General features: G+C 40.5%; 1 protein-coding gene across 1 annotated transcript in view; it reads right to left on the minus strand.

Moving 5' to 3' along the window:
- Positions 1-565: 565 nt before the first annotated feature.
- Magt1 (magnesium transporter 1) overlaps positions 566-19,211 on the minus strand; it is a 43,092-nt gene continuing 24,446 nt past the window's right edge. Inside the window, 7 exon segments of the mRNA XM_052170748.1 lie at positions 566-3,366; positions 5,424-5,514; positions 8,937-9,011; positions 11,816-11,879; positions 12,653-12,742; positions 16,464-16,604; positions 16,881-17,021. Of these exon segments, the coding sequence (XP_052026708.1) occupies positions 3,351-3,366; positions 5,424-5,514; positions 8,937-9,011; positions 11,816-11,879; positions 12,653-12,742; positions 16,464-16,604; positions 16,881-17,021 (618 nt within the window). The 3' untranslated portion in view covers positions 566-3,350.

The raw sequence follows: 19,211 nt of genomic DNA on the forward strand, positions 1-19,211 counted from the left end.
GGTTGGCCTGGGAGTACTATGTAGAACAGGGTGGCCTCCAACTAACTCATAGAGATCTGCCTGGCTCTACTTCCCAGCGCTGCTGGAATACAGGGTATTTGCCACCACACCCAGCAGAAGAGTTTATCTTAATCTAGAGGTGATGAACAGAATTGTTATATGAAATGCACTGTTTCAGGACAGTACAAAAATTGGGCAAATTTAATTAAGTATTTAAGATAGAATATTCTAATCTAAGAATTCCCTGTTGATATTTCATATCGACCCCTCTGTAGAAAGGTGCTGTGGTTTGAACATGAAATACCTTCATAGGCTCATCTGCTAGCTGGTGATAGTGTTTGGGAGGTTGTGGAACCTTTTAGAGAGGCTTGCTAGAGTACACCACTGGTCTTATTCTCCTGCTTCCTGACGGCCTGAGGGCTTCAAGCTCCAGCTGCCTTGTGTTCTCTAGATATATTCTTTTCCATCTTTGAGCCAAAAACGGATCGTGTCTCCCTTAAGTTGCTTGATTCAGGGTATTTTATAATCGTAACAGAAAAGAAGTGACAATAGAGAACAAAAGACATGTAATTTAGATAGTAAAAGTTTATTGAGAGGAAGCAGTAAGCCAGACATTTGGTTATCTTTGCTATAATAATGTATCATTTTGAACAGTATATTAAAAATACATAATGAATTATATTAAAACCAGTACTAGAAAAGTAAATTAAGAATCTACTTAAGGCACTTCAGATAAAAGCTAAATTTAAAATTTCCACAAAAGTAACACTATTTTAAACGAGAAAATCTGCTTTCCACAGATTTTAGCCAGAGCAACCCTTTCTGTGTACTGAAGAATGGTGCTCTTTAACAAGGAGAAAACACACAAAACACTGACCGGGAGGCACCAGCAGCTGGAGGTTACACAGTAGGAGTGCTGCCCAGTTCAACTTTATAAGTCTTCACACCAGTTTCCTAAGAATCACAGCGTAAACTCATTTGGCAGAGACAAGTACAAGAATAGCAGATAAGGAATTAATCACTCAATTTACAAGGAACATCGATCAACTGTATCCTCCTAATCATCAAATTTGTAGCAACAACAACAGCCCACCCAAAACACTTTTTCTGGGCCAATTATGTCCATCTCTTTCCATAAACCTCTATTACATGAGAAGGCTATTGCATGGTCAATAGCAGGGAATAGTCACAGTATCTTTTCTTGTTTTTTTTTTCTTGTTTGTTTGTGTGTTTTGTCTCTGGGATAGAGTCTTATGTAGCTCAGGTTGGCCTTAAACTTGCTATATACTCAAGGATGAGGTTGAACTTCTGATTTTCCTGTCTCTGTCTCCTGAGTGAACTGGTATTACACATATGTGCTAGCATACCTGGCTTATGTGATGCTGTGGATTGAACCCATGGCTTCATGTATGCTAGGCAAGCAGTGTATCAACTCAGTCACATATCCATGTCTATATTTTAAATGTAATATTTCTAATATGTCTTTCCACTTTTCAGTTACATTCCTAGACTTTGGACCCGCAGCCTTCTAAGTGCTCTTACCGCCGTGTAAGTGCTCTCCCACTGAGCTCCACTCCATGCCTACACTTATTAACAGTGGCATTTCAGATTACTCTTTATAGCTATGGGGAAAGCCAGAGTCAGCCACATTATAACCACGATTTAAATATTCCTCATGGAAAACTGGTTAGCATATATGGTTATTCCCTTCACTTCCAGGAAGAAAAGATAAAATTCAAAGATAATCCCTTGATAGTTTTATTTTCTGACATATTTTTTGAGATGAGGTGTTAGTATGATGCCAGACTGTCTCAAGTTCTTGGACTTCGTGGATTCTACTTCAGCCAGCAGGACAGCTGAGAGCAGAGGCAGGTGCCTGTCACCATTCTTTGTATCTCTAATTTATGGGGTAAATAAAAAGCTCAAGTGAGAGCAAACTCCGATTACAGTTGATGGTGGCACATGCCTGCAGCCGCAGCTCTGGAGAAGCTGAGCCACAAGGATGAATGTGAGCCGGAGGGGGGTGGCTCTCCCGCCCTCTGAGAGGGAAGGCCAGCTAGCGTTGTCTCAAAGGCAGGTTTCAGGAAACAGTCCGTGTAGAAAACCGGCACACAAATAAAAACCAAATGAAAACAAGAGCCGCACTAGGTTTCAAGAAACACTTATTTAAAAAAACAGCCCATGTTTTACGGAACACGTGTTTTCAAAAACAAAAGACCAGGTTTCAAGGAACAGTCCTTACCAAAAGAAGATAGAAAATACATAGACCAGGTTTCACGAAATCTTCCTTTTTTCCTAAGGCATTGGGATTGGAGTGACTCCTGCTAGCCACAGTGTCAGCTTGAAAACATTACTTTCTTCCTTCCTTTTTTGTCTTTTCCCCTGGAGACAGGGTCTCACTATGTAGCCCAGGCTGACCACAAACTCACAGAGCTCAGCCTCTGTCTACCACAGCCTGGTAAACCATTTCATTTCTGTACCTAGGCAACAAATCAATATTTCACGATTTTGTTTTCTCATTCAAAGAAGAGTCCTTTCCATGAACACAACTCAGCTTATTTTCTGTTAGGTATATATGAAATCAATGACAATGTGTAACTTAAACATTTGAGACCATTTATAAGTTATACTGATTTTTAGCAACAAACTATTATTATTAGAGAAGGGCCACTTAAATAAAACTAGAAACAGAATGAATGAGAAATCTTTCCATGTACAAGGTAGTTACAGCACACCCATGCACAAATCATAGTCTTTAGTTAGAGGTACTTTTTAATGTGTAAAAGGAGGCACATGTAGCTGATTTCAGCCAGAAAGACACAGGAAGACATGTGTTCTTCCAAAGGCTCCACAGCCCATTTTCAGATCACACGGTGCATATGACAGCTTGGCCCAGGAGGAAAGGAGAAAGGAGAAGCACAGAAAAGGAAAAAGAACAACGGCTTCCAGGTGCAGTTGTTTGCAAAAGGCAGAGGTGGGAATTCCTGCTCAGAACCTCCCATCCCCAACCTTAGATAAAATCACATGACTGAAAGTTAACTATAGCAGTTTTGAGTTTGGCTCTAAGTAAAATGAAGTAGTAGTTTTAATTTTTATAAAGTACTTAATTCTACAAAAACCAAATGTTTCATAAGTTCACTGGGAAGGGAAGGTTAAGAGGAGCAATTCCAAATACTTCATGATCTTACAACTGCTTGTTAAGGCACTACACATCTTTGGTTAAATGATTAACTATTTAGATCACTTGACAAAAAGAGGTAATATAAAATGTGAGTTGCATTCTTCAAACACCAAATAGTTTCTATTTTTCAGTTTCCATTACCAGTGTCAATGTTTCTCTGGAATCCTCTTTAACTCATCAGAAAGCTGAAACAAAATATATATCAGCACGTTAGTCTCTGAAAGAAAACTAAGTTTTACTCTTTTTTAGTATAAAAGCAGGTTTATTGTGGGGGGCTTGGGGAAGGGAAAGGGGTGGGCAGAGGAGGACAGAAGGAGAGAGACAGGCTAGCTGGGAACATGTGGGAAGAGAGGAGATAGGAAGGCTTTACTTCTTTTATTTTTTCGGTTGTTTTTAAGAGACAGGATTTTTTTGTGTAACAGCCCTGGCTGACCTGAACTTGCTTTGTAGACCAGGCTGACCCCAAACTCAAAGAGATCTGCCTGCCTCGATTCCTAAGTGAAGGAATTAAAGCAATACGCCATCATGCCCAACTAAGTCTGACATTTTATAAATACATAGTATGTTGATTTTAATATATGTAGCATGACCTGAATATCAAAAACAAAAAGTGAGAAACACAGAAAGACCCAGTAGACTTCTTTTGTCTCATATAATGAGCTCAAACATATAATGAGCTTGAAGACAGCTCTGATTCATTATATAGCTAAAGACAATCCAGATTTGATCCTGGCTGTATCTTGATTACTGGGATTATAGGTCTGCAATACCATAGGATTACATGTATTAAAACATAGAGTATGGAAGCTGGAATAATGGCTCAGTAGTCAACAGCATATACAACTGTCACAGAAGACTCAGGTTCAATTCCCAGCACCCACATGGCAGCTTACAACCATTGGTAACTCTAGTTCCAGAGGTTTCAAAACCCTCCTTCTGACCTCTGTGGGTACTAGGTATGTATGTGCTACACATACATACATACATACATACATACATACATATAAAATTTCCTCTCCTAGCCACTGGGATCTCTATAAACTTTATAAATATTTGAAACTAGCTGTTTCCTTTTTTGGTTTTTTTTTTAGGTTTCTTTTTATTAACTTGAATTATGTGTATGTGTCTGTTTGTGAATACATGCACATGAGGGCAGGTTCCCTCACAGGCCAGAGGCATTAGACACCCTGGAGCTGGAGTTACACAGGTGGCTGTGAGCCACCTTGACATGACATGGTGCTGGGAAGCACTTGTAACTCAAGCTGGATCTTTTTTGTTGCTGTTGTTTGTTTGTCGAGACAGTGTTTCTCTGTGTAGCCCTGGTGGATTTCTGATGTTCGAGGCCAACCTGGTCTACAGAGTGAGTTCCAGGACAGCCGGGGCTATACAGAGAAACCCTGTCTTGAAAAAACAAAAAACAAAAAAACAAAAAAACAAAAAAAAGAAAAGAAAAAAGAAAAAAGAAAAACAAAACAGGCGGCGGTGGCGTACACCTTTAATCCAGGCACTTGGGAGGCAGAGGCGGGCTGATTTCTGAGTTCAAGGTCTGGTCTACAGAGTGAGTTCCAGGACACGGCTACATAGAGAAACCCTGTCTCATCCCCCCCCCCCCCAAATAAAGAAAAAAGAAAAAAAGAGAAGAAAAACAAACCAAACCACCCCCGCACCAGCTAAACTCCTCGAAATTCCATAAAAGAAATTAGCAGATAGCTGTGGGGTGCACACCATTAGTGTTAGCACGGGGAGTCCGAGGCAGGCAGATCTCCATGAGTTGGAATTCAGCCTCATCTATATAGTGAGACCCTATCTCAAATGAGAGCGGGAGAGGGAGCGACCACACAAACCAGGCAGGAGACATGCATGCCGTTAGTTCCAGCACTTGGGATGCAGAAGCACTGCTGCCCAGTTCAAGGGAAGTCTGGGCTACATGAGTTCTAAGCCAGTAAGAGATACATAGTGAGACCCTATCTCAAAACACTAACCTAGAGAATGCACACTCAAGTATAATGACCTCCATAACACAGTATAATAGTGTAAGCCCAGAACTTAGGTGATAGAGGCAGGAGGGTCAGGAGTTCATGGATAGTCTGGGGTAGATGAGATCCTGTTGCAAACCCAAAAGAAAATAGGAAAGCAAGAGGAAACCAGGAGACTTTTCAAAATGAAGGCATAAAAAGCAATAAACTATTATAAAGCAATAGTAACTCTAATCATTTTAAGTGTAGGTAAAATAAGAATATACCTGTATGGATAGCCATGGTATTTTGATCGAAAGATAGAAAGCATCCAACTGAAGAATAACACAACAAGTCCAATCCCAGCAATACACATCACTGTGAGGAAAAAAAAAGTAAAGTCATCAGGTTGCCCCTGACAAGCCACCTGCAGTGTCCATCTGCAGTGTAGGCTGTACACTTCCGAAGAGGAAAACATACTAAGAGGCAGCTTTCCAACAGACTTAAGCTCCATTTGGGGAGCGAGGGGTTTATCATTTTAATATAGGTTCTGAAAACAAAGGTTAGGAGGAAGAGAGGAAGGAGGCCTGGAAGAAAGTAAGGCACATCATAAAGAGTCACTCCCACCTCATCTCCCCCCCCCTTAAGACAGCATTTCTGTGTCGCTCTGGCTGTCCTGGAACTCACTACGTAGGCCAGGCTGGCTTTAGACTCTCAGAGACCTGCTTGCCTCTGCCTCCTAGAGTGCTAGGGTTAAAGGTTTGTGCCACCACTGCCCAGCGTTCATCTCCATGTAAAAAAAAAATTATTTATTTTATGTATGTGAATACATCGATTGTAGCCATTTTCAGACACCCCACAAGAGGGCATTGGATCCCATTTCAGATGGTTGTGAGCCACCATGTGGTAGCTGGGATTTGAACTCAGGACTTCTGGGAAGAGCAGTCAGTGCTCTTAACTGCTGAGCCATCTCTTCAGTCCTCATCTCCACTTTTTAATCTTGCAGAGTTTGTTGCTTGTAAGCTTACTCCACTACAATGCAATTGAGTCAATTTACTTATATACCAGTGCAATTCAACTGTATAAAACAATACATTTCCTTAAATATATCACACTGTGCCTATAATCCTAGAACTCATGTAGCAGAGGCAGCAGGATTGAAGCAAATAAAAAGCCAGGGCAGTCTACAAAGCAAGTTTCAGACTAACCAGGATTATATAGCAAGACCCTATCTTGAAAGATAAAAACAAAAAAATTCAAAGCATCACAGCCTTCTATAGTTTAATGCTAAAAACCAGTCTCCTATCTGTGATCCCAGTAGTTGAGAAGAAGAGGTACAAATATCAAGTGTTCAAGGCCAGCTTGGACTAGGTACTAAGTGTGAGATCCTCTTGGCCTATATGAAAGCATCTCCAGAAGACAAAAAGGCCAAGTATGGAGCTGGAGAGACGGCTCAGCAGTTCCAAGTGTGACTATTCTTATAGAGGACACAAGTTCACTTCCAAGCACCCCTCTCAGGAAGCTCACAAGTACCTGTAAGCCCAATTCCAGGAGAGATCTAACACTTCTGGTCTTCAAGGGTACCTACCTATACTCACATGCACATACCCATACCCAGACAGACAGATGCACAGATAATAAAGCATTGTAAAAATAAGTCTTAAAGAAAACCGGCCAGGTGTGCTGGAGTACACATGTAATTCAGTACTCAGGAGGTGTAGTTTAAAGGCAGTACTTAGAGTACAGCCCAAGCTACGTGGTGAGTTCAAATGCAAGCATGCCCTCTCTACATAGCAAATTCCAAGCCAGCTAGGGCTATATAGTAGGACTATATTAAAAAAAAAAAGAGAATCCAAGAACTAGATGAAATTATGACAACTTCAATATATTCTGCTACAGTGTTTTATACTAAATTCATACGAGACTGTATTTAGATGGTATTTTCCAAATGAGAAATACTGAAAGGGTGATCCAAACAAATCATGATTGGGCCAGCAAGGTGGTTCGGTAAGAAAAAGTGCTTGCTGCCAAGCCTGTCTGAGCTAGATCCCCAGGATCCACACAGGAGGAGAAGAGATGCCTTCAAGCTGTCCTCTGACCTCAACATGCATGGTGTGGCGCGCATGCATACACACATACACACACACACACACACACACACACACACACACACACACACACACACTATGGTGGTGGTTTGAATAGGTTTGTCCCCCATAGACTCATGTGTCTGAATGCTTGGCTCATGGGAAGTGGCAGTATTAAGAGATGCTGGAATAGGTGTGTCACCGTGGGGGTGGGCTTTGAGATTGTTTAATGCTCAAGCTCCATCCAGTGTGGAATCAGAGCCTCCTCCTGGCTGCCTGCACAATCAGTCCCTTTCTGCTGCCTATGGATCAAGATGTAGAACTCTCTGCTTCTCCAGTACCATGTCTGCTGTCATGCTTCCTGCCATGATAACAGACTGAATCTATGAAACTACACCAGCCCCAAGTAATTGTCTTTCATAAAAGTTGCAATGAAACCCTAAGATACATAATATATGTACATACATATATACATATACACATAAACATGAAATAATAAAAATACTTTAAATCTAGAAAATAAAAACATCACAATATATTATTTATTAAATAGTTAATAGATATATTCTCATAATGAGAGTTTTTTTAAAATTATTTTTGTGGGCAGGGTCTCATTATGACCTCCCCCCACTCTGATATGAACTTGCCTCCTCAGTGTTTAGATTATAGGTGTGTATCACCTATGCCTGGCAAAAATTATCTGTTAAATCAGAAATACAATATATTCATCTTTTTTACAGAAAATAAGTATTAGGTTATCTGGATATATATAATGAATATATAATGAATAACCTAACATTTTAACAAAATCCCAGAAATTGTCCTAACAAGTTATATTGTAGGCATCTTTTAGAAACAATAAAAATGTGTGACTATTTGTTTCCTTGAGACAGGTCTGTCATGTGTGTGCCCATTTATGAGAAGCAATTTATAACAGAGCTATATTCCCAAGCCTGCTCACAGGTTTTTTGTTTCCTTTTGGGATATTGGTGATGGAATCTAGATTCTAGTACTTGTTATGCAAGACTCTACACCACACAGTTGTACGTTCCTTCAGTCCTCTTATTACTTTTTTATTTTGAGACAGGGTCTTAACTAAGTTGTAGTCTTGCTGGCTTCTATCTCATTTTATAGACCAATGAACTTGTGATACTCCTACCTTACCCTCCTGCCATCAAGTCTGGCTCTCACACATCCAGTTTTTATAATGGCACTATCTGTAATCCTAGTACCTGAAGGTGGAGACAGGAGGATCATAAATTCAAGGTCAGCCTCAGGTACATAACCAGTTTGAAGCTGATATGTATTATCTATCTATCTATCTATCTATCTATCTATCTATCTATCTATCTATCTATCTATCTATAGATATATACAGACCTTGTCTCAAAAAAAAAAAAACCCAACAACAAGATGTTCTTCTGAGGGGAAGAGATGGGGAGCACAGAGGCTGAGACAGGAGGCTTGAGAGGCCCAGCTCAGCGTGGCCACATAACAGCGCTTATCTCAAAACAAAAGAAAATCAACAGAACAAAAAAGTGGGAAGAAATAGATTATATTAAAACCATTAGTTGTTCCTGGTGGAATAACATAGAAAATGCTTCCTAGGAGTTTCAGTTTCTTTTCCCCCTATCTATAAAGGGAAGGTGATTAGGTAAGGTTCTTTCTTTCTGTATTAAACGCTGAATTGAAACACTGTAGCATGCGACTTACTCCTTCGCTTCCCAATATCCATGTCAGAGGTAGCAGCTTCACATAAAAGCACCATACCTAAGGTAACCCCACCATCTTAGAAAAAATGTTTAAGGAGAAATTCATGTAGTCACAAAAGACAAACCATTTTCCTATTCCCAGTTTCTCATGAAGAAAATTAACATGAATTTATAAACCATCAAGTAGTAACCCAAACAAATACTCTTATATGTTTACAATATTATTAACTGTAAAGATTTACTTATGTCTTCCTCAAACCTTAAGGCTGACCTGACCAGGCCAGGTTCATGAGCTCACTGATGTATGGAAGTCTACAAATAATAGAAACATGGCATGTCCCCCCCCCCCCCCCAGGACAGGGTTTCTCTGTGTAACTCTGGCTGTCCTGGAACTCACAGTGTAGACCAGGCTGGCCTCAAATTCAAAAATCCACCTGCTTCTACCTCCCAAGTGCTGGGATTAAAGGCATGCGCCACCACCGCCCAGCACGTGTCTTTTTAATAAAGCTAAAATAGAACTGACAGGGTTTAGAAGAAAGGTAAGGTTTAGGTGGTATTTAAAATGAAACATTAGGCCAGCTGATGGTAGTGCACACCTTTGATGGGGTGGGGGAACAGAGGCCAGCCTGGTCTGTAGAGAGAGTTCCAGGACAGCTGGGGCTATACAGAGAAATCCTGTCTCAAAGAAATCAAAAATTAAAAAGAAACTTTACTTTGTAATTATATAGTATAATATTTAATATCAGTAGTATAGCCCTGGCCTAGCATGCATAAGACCCCAATGTCAGTTCCTGGCACTTTTCAGAGAAAACCTACATATAAAGTGCCACATGGAGAAACAGAAAAAAAGCAGTGGGCTGGAGAGTGTGTGCCTGCCAGCCACTGTGACAATTTAACTTAGATCTCTGGGACCAACACAGTAGAAGGGTAGAACCGAAGAACCAATTCCTGCAACTTGTCTTCTGACCTCTACACATCTATAACACAAATAGGGTACCTACACACACACACATATACACTAATTAAGTTAAATTAATTAAAAGCTAACTAATTAAATTAACTACAAACATGGAACATGGGCAGTCATTCTTTTTTTTTTTTTTGATTTGGTTTTTTCGAGACAGGGTGTCTCTGCATAGCCCTGGCTGTCCTGGAACTCACTCTGTAGACCAGGCTGGCCTCGAACTCAGAAATCCACCTGCCTCTGCCTCCCAGAGTGCTGGGTCTGGGATTACAGGCATGCGCCACCACGCTGGCAGTCATTCTTAATAAAGTTATTGAAGAGAGCATTTAAGATGGTAATGAAGAAGTATATATAGTCATCAGAACACCTCTTTCTCTCGTACCACATGATTATACCCATAGGCAGTACCTTACAATATGTATAATTAACTCAGAATGCTTGACAATTACTAGTATTCACAAAGTACAGGTGATGGCCTCTTTTCTGCTTGAACAAACTTTCTTCTTTAAACATTGATACTGCTGCCAGGAGGTAGAGGCAGGTAGATTTCTGAGTTCTGGTCTACAGGGTGAGTTCCAGGACAGCCAGAGCTACACAGAGAAACCCTGTCTCGGAAAAAAAACCAAAAAACACAAAAACAAAACATTGATACTGCTTATTATTCAACCATGTGATATTCTTCTTCTTTTCTTTAAAGATTTACTTATTATATATAAGTGTAGCTGTTTTCAGACACACCAGAAGAGTGCATCAGATCTCATTATGGATGGTTGTGAGCCACAATGTGGTTGCTAGGATTTGAACTCTGAACCTCTGGAAGAGCAGTTAGTGCTCTTAACCACTGAGCTATCTCTTCAGCCCGTGATGTTCTTCTTTGCTGTAGTTATTTCCATTTTGATTTATATAGTTGCTGTTATCAAAATAAATAAGTATAAGGTTATTCCACATGGGGGACTCTTCCTTTTTTCATTAGAATATGACAAAATTGTATAGCTGAGTAATAATTTCTGCTTGAGAGTTTAATTGTTAAATATCTGACATTATTTTCCATATAAAAGTACATTGCTATTGTCTTAAATAGTGCATATTTCAAGGATGTCCTTTTCAGGGGTGTTGGTGATAACTACTTAGTATTTTTTAGTGTGTATGGAATTAGAAAATTGCTGTGTTCAAGATGTGATATCCAAAAATCTCATTTTATATATAGGTAGGATGTCTTTCTTTCTTTCTTTCTTTCTTTCTTTCTTTCTTTCTTTCTTTCTTTCTTTCTTTTTTTTTTTTTTGGATTTGGTTTTTTCAAGACAGGGTTTCTCTGTGTAGCCCTGGCTGTCTTGGAACTCACTCTGTAGACCAGGCTGGCCTCGAACTCAGAAATCCACCTGCCTCTGCCTCCCAGAGTGCTGGGATTGCGGATGTGCACCACCACTGCCTGGCTATAGGTAGGATTTCTTAGAAGAACGTTTTACCTTATAAAACTGATTTTATACTGTGCTAAGTACTATCACATTTTCAACCTTAATTCTTTTGAGAGGATCAATATGAGGTTTTGGTGTTGGTTTGTTTTCTTTCATTGAAACAGGGTCTTACTGTGTAGCACTGAGTGGCCTGTGATATATAAACCAGGTTGGCTTTGAGCTTACAGAGATCTGCCTGCCTCTGTCTTCCAAGTGCTTGGATTAAAGATATGTACTTCCATTCCAGGTACATGGGACAAGCTTCTTCTTCCACCTGCCTCTGTCTCCCAGAGTGCTGGGATTACAGGCGTGCGCCACCATGGCCCGGCGCCAACAGAGTTTCCAAAGAATATTATGCCTGTATTAGGTTAGCAGCTCCTACCAAACGCTGTACAGAGAAAAAGATTGTAAGAAAATGGGCACATTTTTATGCAACAATAAAGACTTATTGTGAAAGGATACTGAAGAGAAGAACGATGTGGGTTTCAGCTACGAACTGGGCCTGGCTGCTCCCGTGGATATAATTCTGGGAGGAGAAAACAAATGCGATCTTTACATTATACAATGAATTGTAGTGTTGTAATCCTAAAATATGATGTTAAGCCTTAGATAATTATCAACTCACTTTCTCTGTAAGCATGTAGCATACTATGAGAGGTTATTAAAAGCTACTTCTGTATTTATGTACTTGTCTTTTCTTTGCATTTATACTATATATTTCACAAAAAAATATGAGAAAAACAATATTCAAGTGTATAAAACTACAAGGTAGGGCTGGAGAGACGTCTCAGTGTTAAGAGCACTGACTGATCTTCCAGATGTCCTGAGTTCAAATCCCAACAACCACAAGGTGGCTCACAATCATTCGTAATGGGATGTGATGCCCTCTTCTGGTGTGTCTGAGCACAGCAACAGTGTATCTAGATATAATAATAAATAAATCTTGAAAAAAAAAACCCTACAAGGTGAAACAATGCAGACATGATAGCACATTTTCCCAATCGATCAACCATATCTGATAGTACTTAGCACAGTGTCTACAAACAACAGATAATCAGATACATGACTCTAATCTTTAGTTTGAGACTTAGCCATCCTATCAAAAGAGCTCAATAAATGGACTAAAGAATGCTCCACTTTGGAGCACTGTATGTTCTAATTGTACCTGAAGCTCATTAACAAAGATTAAAGAGCCAAGACTGTATCTACTTGCTATATATGCCAGCACTGGCTTCACATAGTAATCATCATTCCATTAACTTTAGTATCCAATGCAAATAAAATCCAAACTTTCCTTACCACGTGTCCTGTATGGGGATTCTTATGAGCATATGGTGGTCCTCTTATATGGTTCCACATTTGGCCAGATGTCATAGCAAGCACAAAACACTAGAAAACAAAAATAATGGAATACTCATGGCTTAGCTACCTCACAGTGATTAGGTTACTAGGTACATGAGAACACTTATCCATTCAGAAAACGCATGACATTTTTATTTTTTGTTTTTATTTTTCAAATAAATGATTTATTAAAATTTATATTTTACCACAAGGATCACAATTTAACATCACTTCTAAAGGGATTTTAAACTATAATTATTAAACAGAATAGTTTCAAAATTGAATACTGGAAATATATCTGAAAGATATTTTCAAAAGAACTGTAAAGTGGAGCTCGGGTGATGGCTCAGTGGTTAAAAATGCATGCTCCTCTTCTAGAGGATCTGAGTTTGGTTGCCAGGACCCATATGTTGCGTGGCTCAAACTGCCACAATTCCAGCTTGTAGGGAATCAAATGCCTGTCTGGCCTCTACACATACCTGGACTCATACACATACCCCAACACATACACTAAAAACAAAATAAACCCTCTACACAGAACCAGTTGCTTGAAGCTTTTGGAAATGCTAATAATATGAGGGAGATAAATCCATTTTAAGACAGAAAATAAAAATACACAAAATACACAGAGAGATGACTTGGCATATAAAGGTACTTGTCATAAACCTTCGCAATGTGTTTGAAATCTCCAAGACTCACATGATAGAAGCTGATAATGACTATGGGGACTTTTCTTGCCTTGATGACAATGGACTAATCCTCTGAAACTGTAAGCCAGCCCCAGTTAAATGCTTTCCTTTGTAAGAGTTGCCATGGCCATGATGTCTCTTCACAGCAATAGAACACTATGACAGACCTGTAAGCTCTCGTGTTTGAATGGTTGGTACACAATTGGTTGGTAGAACTGTTCGGGTCAGATTTGGAGGCGTGTGTCACTGGGGGTAAGCTTTGAGGTCTCACAAGATTTGTGCCATGCCGAGCATACTGCCTGCCCCGACTGTGGATTGAAATATGAGCTCTCAGCTGTTCCTTCACTCCACTACTGTGAAGCTAAGCCAAATTAAATGCTTTCTTTTATAAGTTGCCTCCGTCAGAGTGTTTTATCACAGCAATAGAAACGCTTTAGAGACAATGACCTAAGTTCAATTCCCAGAATCCATATAAAAAAGCTGAAGGCATGTGGCCGCAGAGAAGGCTCAGCAGTTAAGAGCATGTGCTTCTCTTGTAAAGGGCTGAAGTTTGATTCCCAGCACTCCCATCTGGCAGTTCACAAATGCCTGTAACTCTAGGGGATCCTGTGCCCTCTTCTGGCCTCTAGCCAACCTAACTCAAATCACCGAGATATCTTCTAAATTGCAAACACAGAAACAAGGTGGACAGATCCCCTATTCACTTTCCAGCCTCCACACACATGAGCACACACATCTACATAAATAAGCACCAGCATGTACATGCGCTGGAAAAAATGGGGCTGAACAGATAGCTCAGGGGGTAAGAGTACTTGCTATAAAAATAAGAGGACCTGAGTCCAAATACCCAGTACCCTTGTTAAAAGCCTGGCATGGCTGTACATCCCTGTAATGCTGTGTTGAAAAACAGAGGCAGACAGATCGCAAGAGCTCACTGGCCAGCTGATTTAAGATTGTCTAAAAAAATAAGGTGGAGTTGGGTGTGGCAGCTCATGCCTTTATTCCCTACACTTGGGGAGGCAGAGATGGCCATATCTCCGTGAATTCGACACCAGCTTTGTCTACAAAGTAAGTTCCAAAGTGGCTAGCCAGGGCTGCTACACAGAGAAACCCTGTCTCTGGGGGGAAAGATGAGAGCAATAAAAAATGACTCTAAATATTGTCCCCTGGTCTATGAATGCACTCTCTTTTTCATGTGTGTGTGTGAGCGCGCGCGCACGCACCCCCCCTCATAGCAAAAAAGTTAAGCCCACACACCCACCACCCACCCCTACCCCCACACCATAGCAAAAAAGTTAAGCTACTTTTCACATAGATGAAAGCTAACAGAACCTAAGAGAATATTCTGGATGCACTAGTATGTGCTTATAATCTCAGGGAGGTGGAGACAAGGGGTGTCTCTGGGGGTCACTGTGCTAACAGTCAACCCAAATTAGTTAATTCCTGGTTCAGAAACCAAAGGCAATGGAAATTCCCAGGACTCAATGAGGGTGACCCTAGCTAAGACTCATAGGAAGGAGGGATACAGAGCACAAACCAGCCATCTCCCTAATGAGTCAAGACTTACAGTGGATGTGCTGGGACACCAAACCAGCCATAAACCTTTGACCTACATGCAAGTTGTTCTGCATATAAGATGTTCTGGGGTAAAGGTGATACAGAATTGTGGGAATGGCCAACCAATGACGGGTTCAGCTTGAGACCAATGCCATGTGAGGGAGCCCACCCGACATTGTCTGGAGGGCTGGGACCCAGAGGTTGGTGAGCTCAGAGGCCTAGGATAGAACTAAACACGAATGGGAAAAAGTCATTGAACTAATTCCTGATGATATTCTGCTACATTCATACATTAGTGTGTAGCCCATTGTCATCAGAGAGACTTTCATCCAGCAACTGATAGAAACAGATGCAGAAACCCATGGCCAAGTATTAAGCAACACTTGGGGAATCCTGTAGAAGAGGAGAGGAAGGACAGTAGGAGCCAGAGGGGTCATGGACACAAGAAAACCCACAGAATCAACTAAACTTGGCCCACTGGGCCTTCCAGAGACTGAAGCAAAGCCAGGGAGCGTGCATGGGCCTCACAGAGCTTGGTCTCTATGGAGAATTCCTAACAGTGGGAGCACTGGCCTTCTCTGATTCTGTTGCCTGCCTTTGGGACCCTTTCCTCCTGCTGAGTTGTCTTCTGTAGCCTTAATAGAGGAACAGGTGCCTAGTCTTACTGCAACTTGCTATGTCATGGCGCCGTGATATTCAATAAAGCCAGCGTTTTTCTGAAAAGAAAGGGAGGAGGAAGGGATATGGGTGTGGGGCAGAGAAGAGAGGTGGAGTGTCAGGGGTCTGCAAGAGGAGGAAAAACGGCCAAAGACATGTAAGATAAATAAAACCCAATACGAAATGAGTAAAATTAAAAATAATAAAATTCAGATAGTATGCCAGGCAGTGGTGGTGTACGCCTTTAATCCCAGCACTCTGGGAGGCAGAGGCAGGTGGATTTCTGAGTTTGAGGCCAGCCTGGTCTACAGAGTGAGTTCCAGGACAGCCAGGGCTGCACAGAGAAACCCTGTCTCAAAAAAAAAAATCACAAAAAATTCAGATAGTAGTGGTGCACACCTTTAATCCCAGTACTCAGGAGGCAGAGACAGGTAGATTTCTGTAAGTTCAAAAGGCAGCCTGGTCTACAGCCTGAGCACCAGGACAGCCAAGGCTACACAAAGAAACCCTGCCTCAGAAAAACCAAAGGAAAATAAATAAAAATAAAAAATGAGTCTCTCTTATAGCTCTTGCCTCTTGGCATTCTCACCTCTCTGCCCCTCTTGGGCTCTCCTCCCCTCCCCCCTCTCTCCATGAGGTCATGGCTGGCCTCCAGTTCTTTACTGTCTTTCTCTCTCTCTCTCTCTCTCTGTCTCTGTCTCTCTCTCTCTCTGCCTTTCTCTGCCTCCACTACACCATTAACTCCCATCTTCTGCCATGAATAAACTCTATTCTATACCAAAATAAATAAACAAAAAATGAAAGAAAAGAAAGAAATAGATTATTAGGTTCTTTTTTGATCAATTTTTCTTGTTCAATTTACTTACCAAAGCCGCAAAAGCCCATCCAGTTTTATTAAAGAGGAATTCCATATTGCTTCTTCGCAGATACACAAGTCCACCAATAACAGCCAGAAGCAATCCCAACATTAGGGGTCCAGCATAATTTGGAGGTCTTATTACTCTAATCTAATGGAAAAGACATAGGAAAACATGTTAATGTATAAAAAGTATTTATTTTTTAATTAATAGTGAAATGAAAGCAGGCAAAATGTAATTTCAGGGAAAAATACCTCTTTCCTCTATTTTACTCCAATCAAGCAGTCTAAACTATATCCTAGAAATAACATCTAAGAACTGCCAAATGATTCCATCTCAATGATATGAATACAAGACCAGCTCTAATCCCCAGGTAAAATTGAAAGACAATGAAAAAATTGCTTTGTGGAAGGCAGGGAGACTTACGTTGACATCAGTTCTGTCTGCAATCCACCGGGCAATCTGTTCAGCTGAAAACCCTCGCACCTGCAACTCATACGTATCAGCCCTTTTGGGTTTTCCTTTCGGAGGAAAGTTGATGAAAGTTGGAGCTGAATTCATGTTTAGCTGAATAAAGAGTAGTCCATAGAAACATAAGTTACCAAGAAAATAGTCGTTTTTTGTAACAAAAAACATCTCACAGCATTTATTGTCACCTAATGATAATGTGCCACAAGAAGATGCATAAATGTAGCTCCCAGCAGAAGACATCTTTAAAAACACTGACCTGTCTTCTCAGCTTTTCCCATGCTGGACCATTGCTACTTGGAGACACTGGAGCAGAGTAGTACTATCTCCTTTTAGCATGATCCGACTCAGTTCTTTTCTCAAGTTTGTTTTAGAATGATCATCTTCTGCATCATTCTAATCCGAAGTTCACGTACTCATCAAAGCCAATAATATAATCCTCTATCCACAAATTCACTTGCTCATACAGGCAATTATACCTGAATTCCAGATCTGTTTTGCAAGTATCTAAAGATGAGGTTCTGCACCATGGCAATCAAGGAAAAGAAATATACAAACAGTAGAGGCTCTGTTCCCAACCTCATCTGATTCTCTAGCGTCCCAAGGCCAAACCAGGCCATACAAGCAACCACTAGTGACCAACCAGAGCTCGCACTCCAGATGTCCTAGAAACTCTAAAGACACTCACTCCCTACTGTCCTCATTTCTTGAAACTCCCTGATGAGGACCCACATCCTCTATTCTGCTGACCCTGCTTTCATTCTGTACCGCATGCCCGGCACACCCATGCCCGGCATCATATACCCAAGCCCGCCTCCAAGAAAATAATCCTAGTGGCAAAAAATAATTTTTAAATTTAGGCCTTTTTTTGAGACAGACTTTTGCTGAGCCATTCAGGCTAACCTTGAACTTGCAGTAATCCTACTGTGTCTCCTTCCTGAGTGCTAGGATTAAAAGCATGCATCGAGTGAGGTAACCCAATTACAAAAGAACACATATGGAATACAGTCACTGATAAGTGGATATTAGCTCAGAAACTCTGAATACCCAAGACACAATTCACATATCAAATCATTCCCAAGAAGAAGGAGGGATAGGTCCCTGGTTCTGAAAAGTCTTGATCCAGCATTGTAGGGGATTGCCAGGACAGAGAAGTAGGAGGGGGTTGATAGGAGAGTAGGCAGAGGGAAGAGGGCTTAGGAAACTTATGGGGAGGGGGGAACCGGGAAAGGGAAAATCATTTGGAATGTAAACAGAGAATATAGAAAATAAAAAATTATAATAAAAAAATAAAAGCATGCATCATCATGCCTGATAGAAATTTATGCTTTCATAGACATGAAGGTCATAATTATATAGCTGAAATGATTTGTCTAAGGAGAATTATGAAGCATGCTTTCAAACACATGGCTATCTGTGACTATAATAATCACACCTTTTCCATACCAGTTTATTTTAGGTTGTTCATATATTCTATAAAAAAGCATACATTCACGACACCTAAAATTATCTTACATAGTTATACTAAGGTCATGACACTAACATGTGCAGAGTCCAGGTTAAAGGACTGTTTGAGCAATACACTGAGTTCACACAACAAAAACCAGGCATGGGGCCACCTTTAATCCCAGCACCAGGGAAGCAGAGGCAGGCAGATCTTTGTGAGTTGGAAGTCATCCTGGTCTACATAGTGAGTTCCAGCACAGCCACCTCTCAAATGCTGGGAGTTTACATATAAGTTACTGTGCCTGGTTTGTTCTTTATATATTTACAATAAGATTATGTATAAGTGGGATTTCCTGAAGGACAATAACACTCCCTTCCCCAAATAAGATAATTATACCAAAGATAAAGCTACATTTTAGAGCAGAGGTGATTTCAGGGAACAAGCTTAATCTCATTAAGCTATGTTGACTTTGGCTTGACCATGTTGATGAACCAGTACTGAGACAATGATTAGACAAATAGCCTTGGCTTGGCTGTTTAATTACACATACTTCTTTCTCCTGCCCCACTTCTTCTGCTTAAACTACTATCATGTAGAAGGTGTCATCACTGACCACCTATTTTCCTACACTGAACAAATTCCTTTGCTTTACACATATATGCGCACATACGCACGCGCACACGCGCATACATACACGCGTCCAAACACACACACACACATGAACGTAAGTATGTATGTAATGTACATATGTATGCATGTATTATGTATATATATAAGTTATCAGGAAGGGTGATGAACACCTATAATCCCAACACTTAGGAGATGGAGGAAGGATTGGAAGT

The sequence above is a fragment of the Apodemus sylvaticus genome, chromosome X (genome assembly GCF_947179515.1).
Source record: "Apodemus sylvaticus chromosome X, mApoSyl1.1, whole genome shotgun sequence".
NCBI classification, from domain to species: Eukaryota; Metazoa; Chordata; class Mammalia; order Rodentia; family Muridae; genus Apodemus; species Apodemus sylvaticus.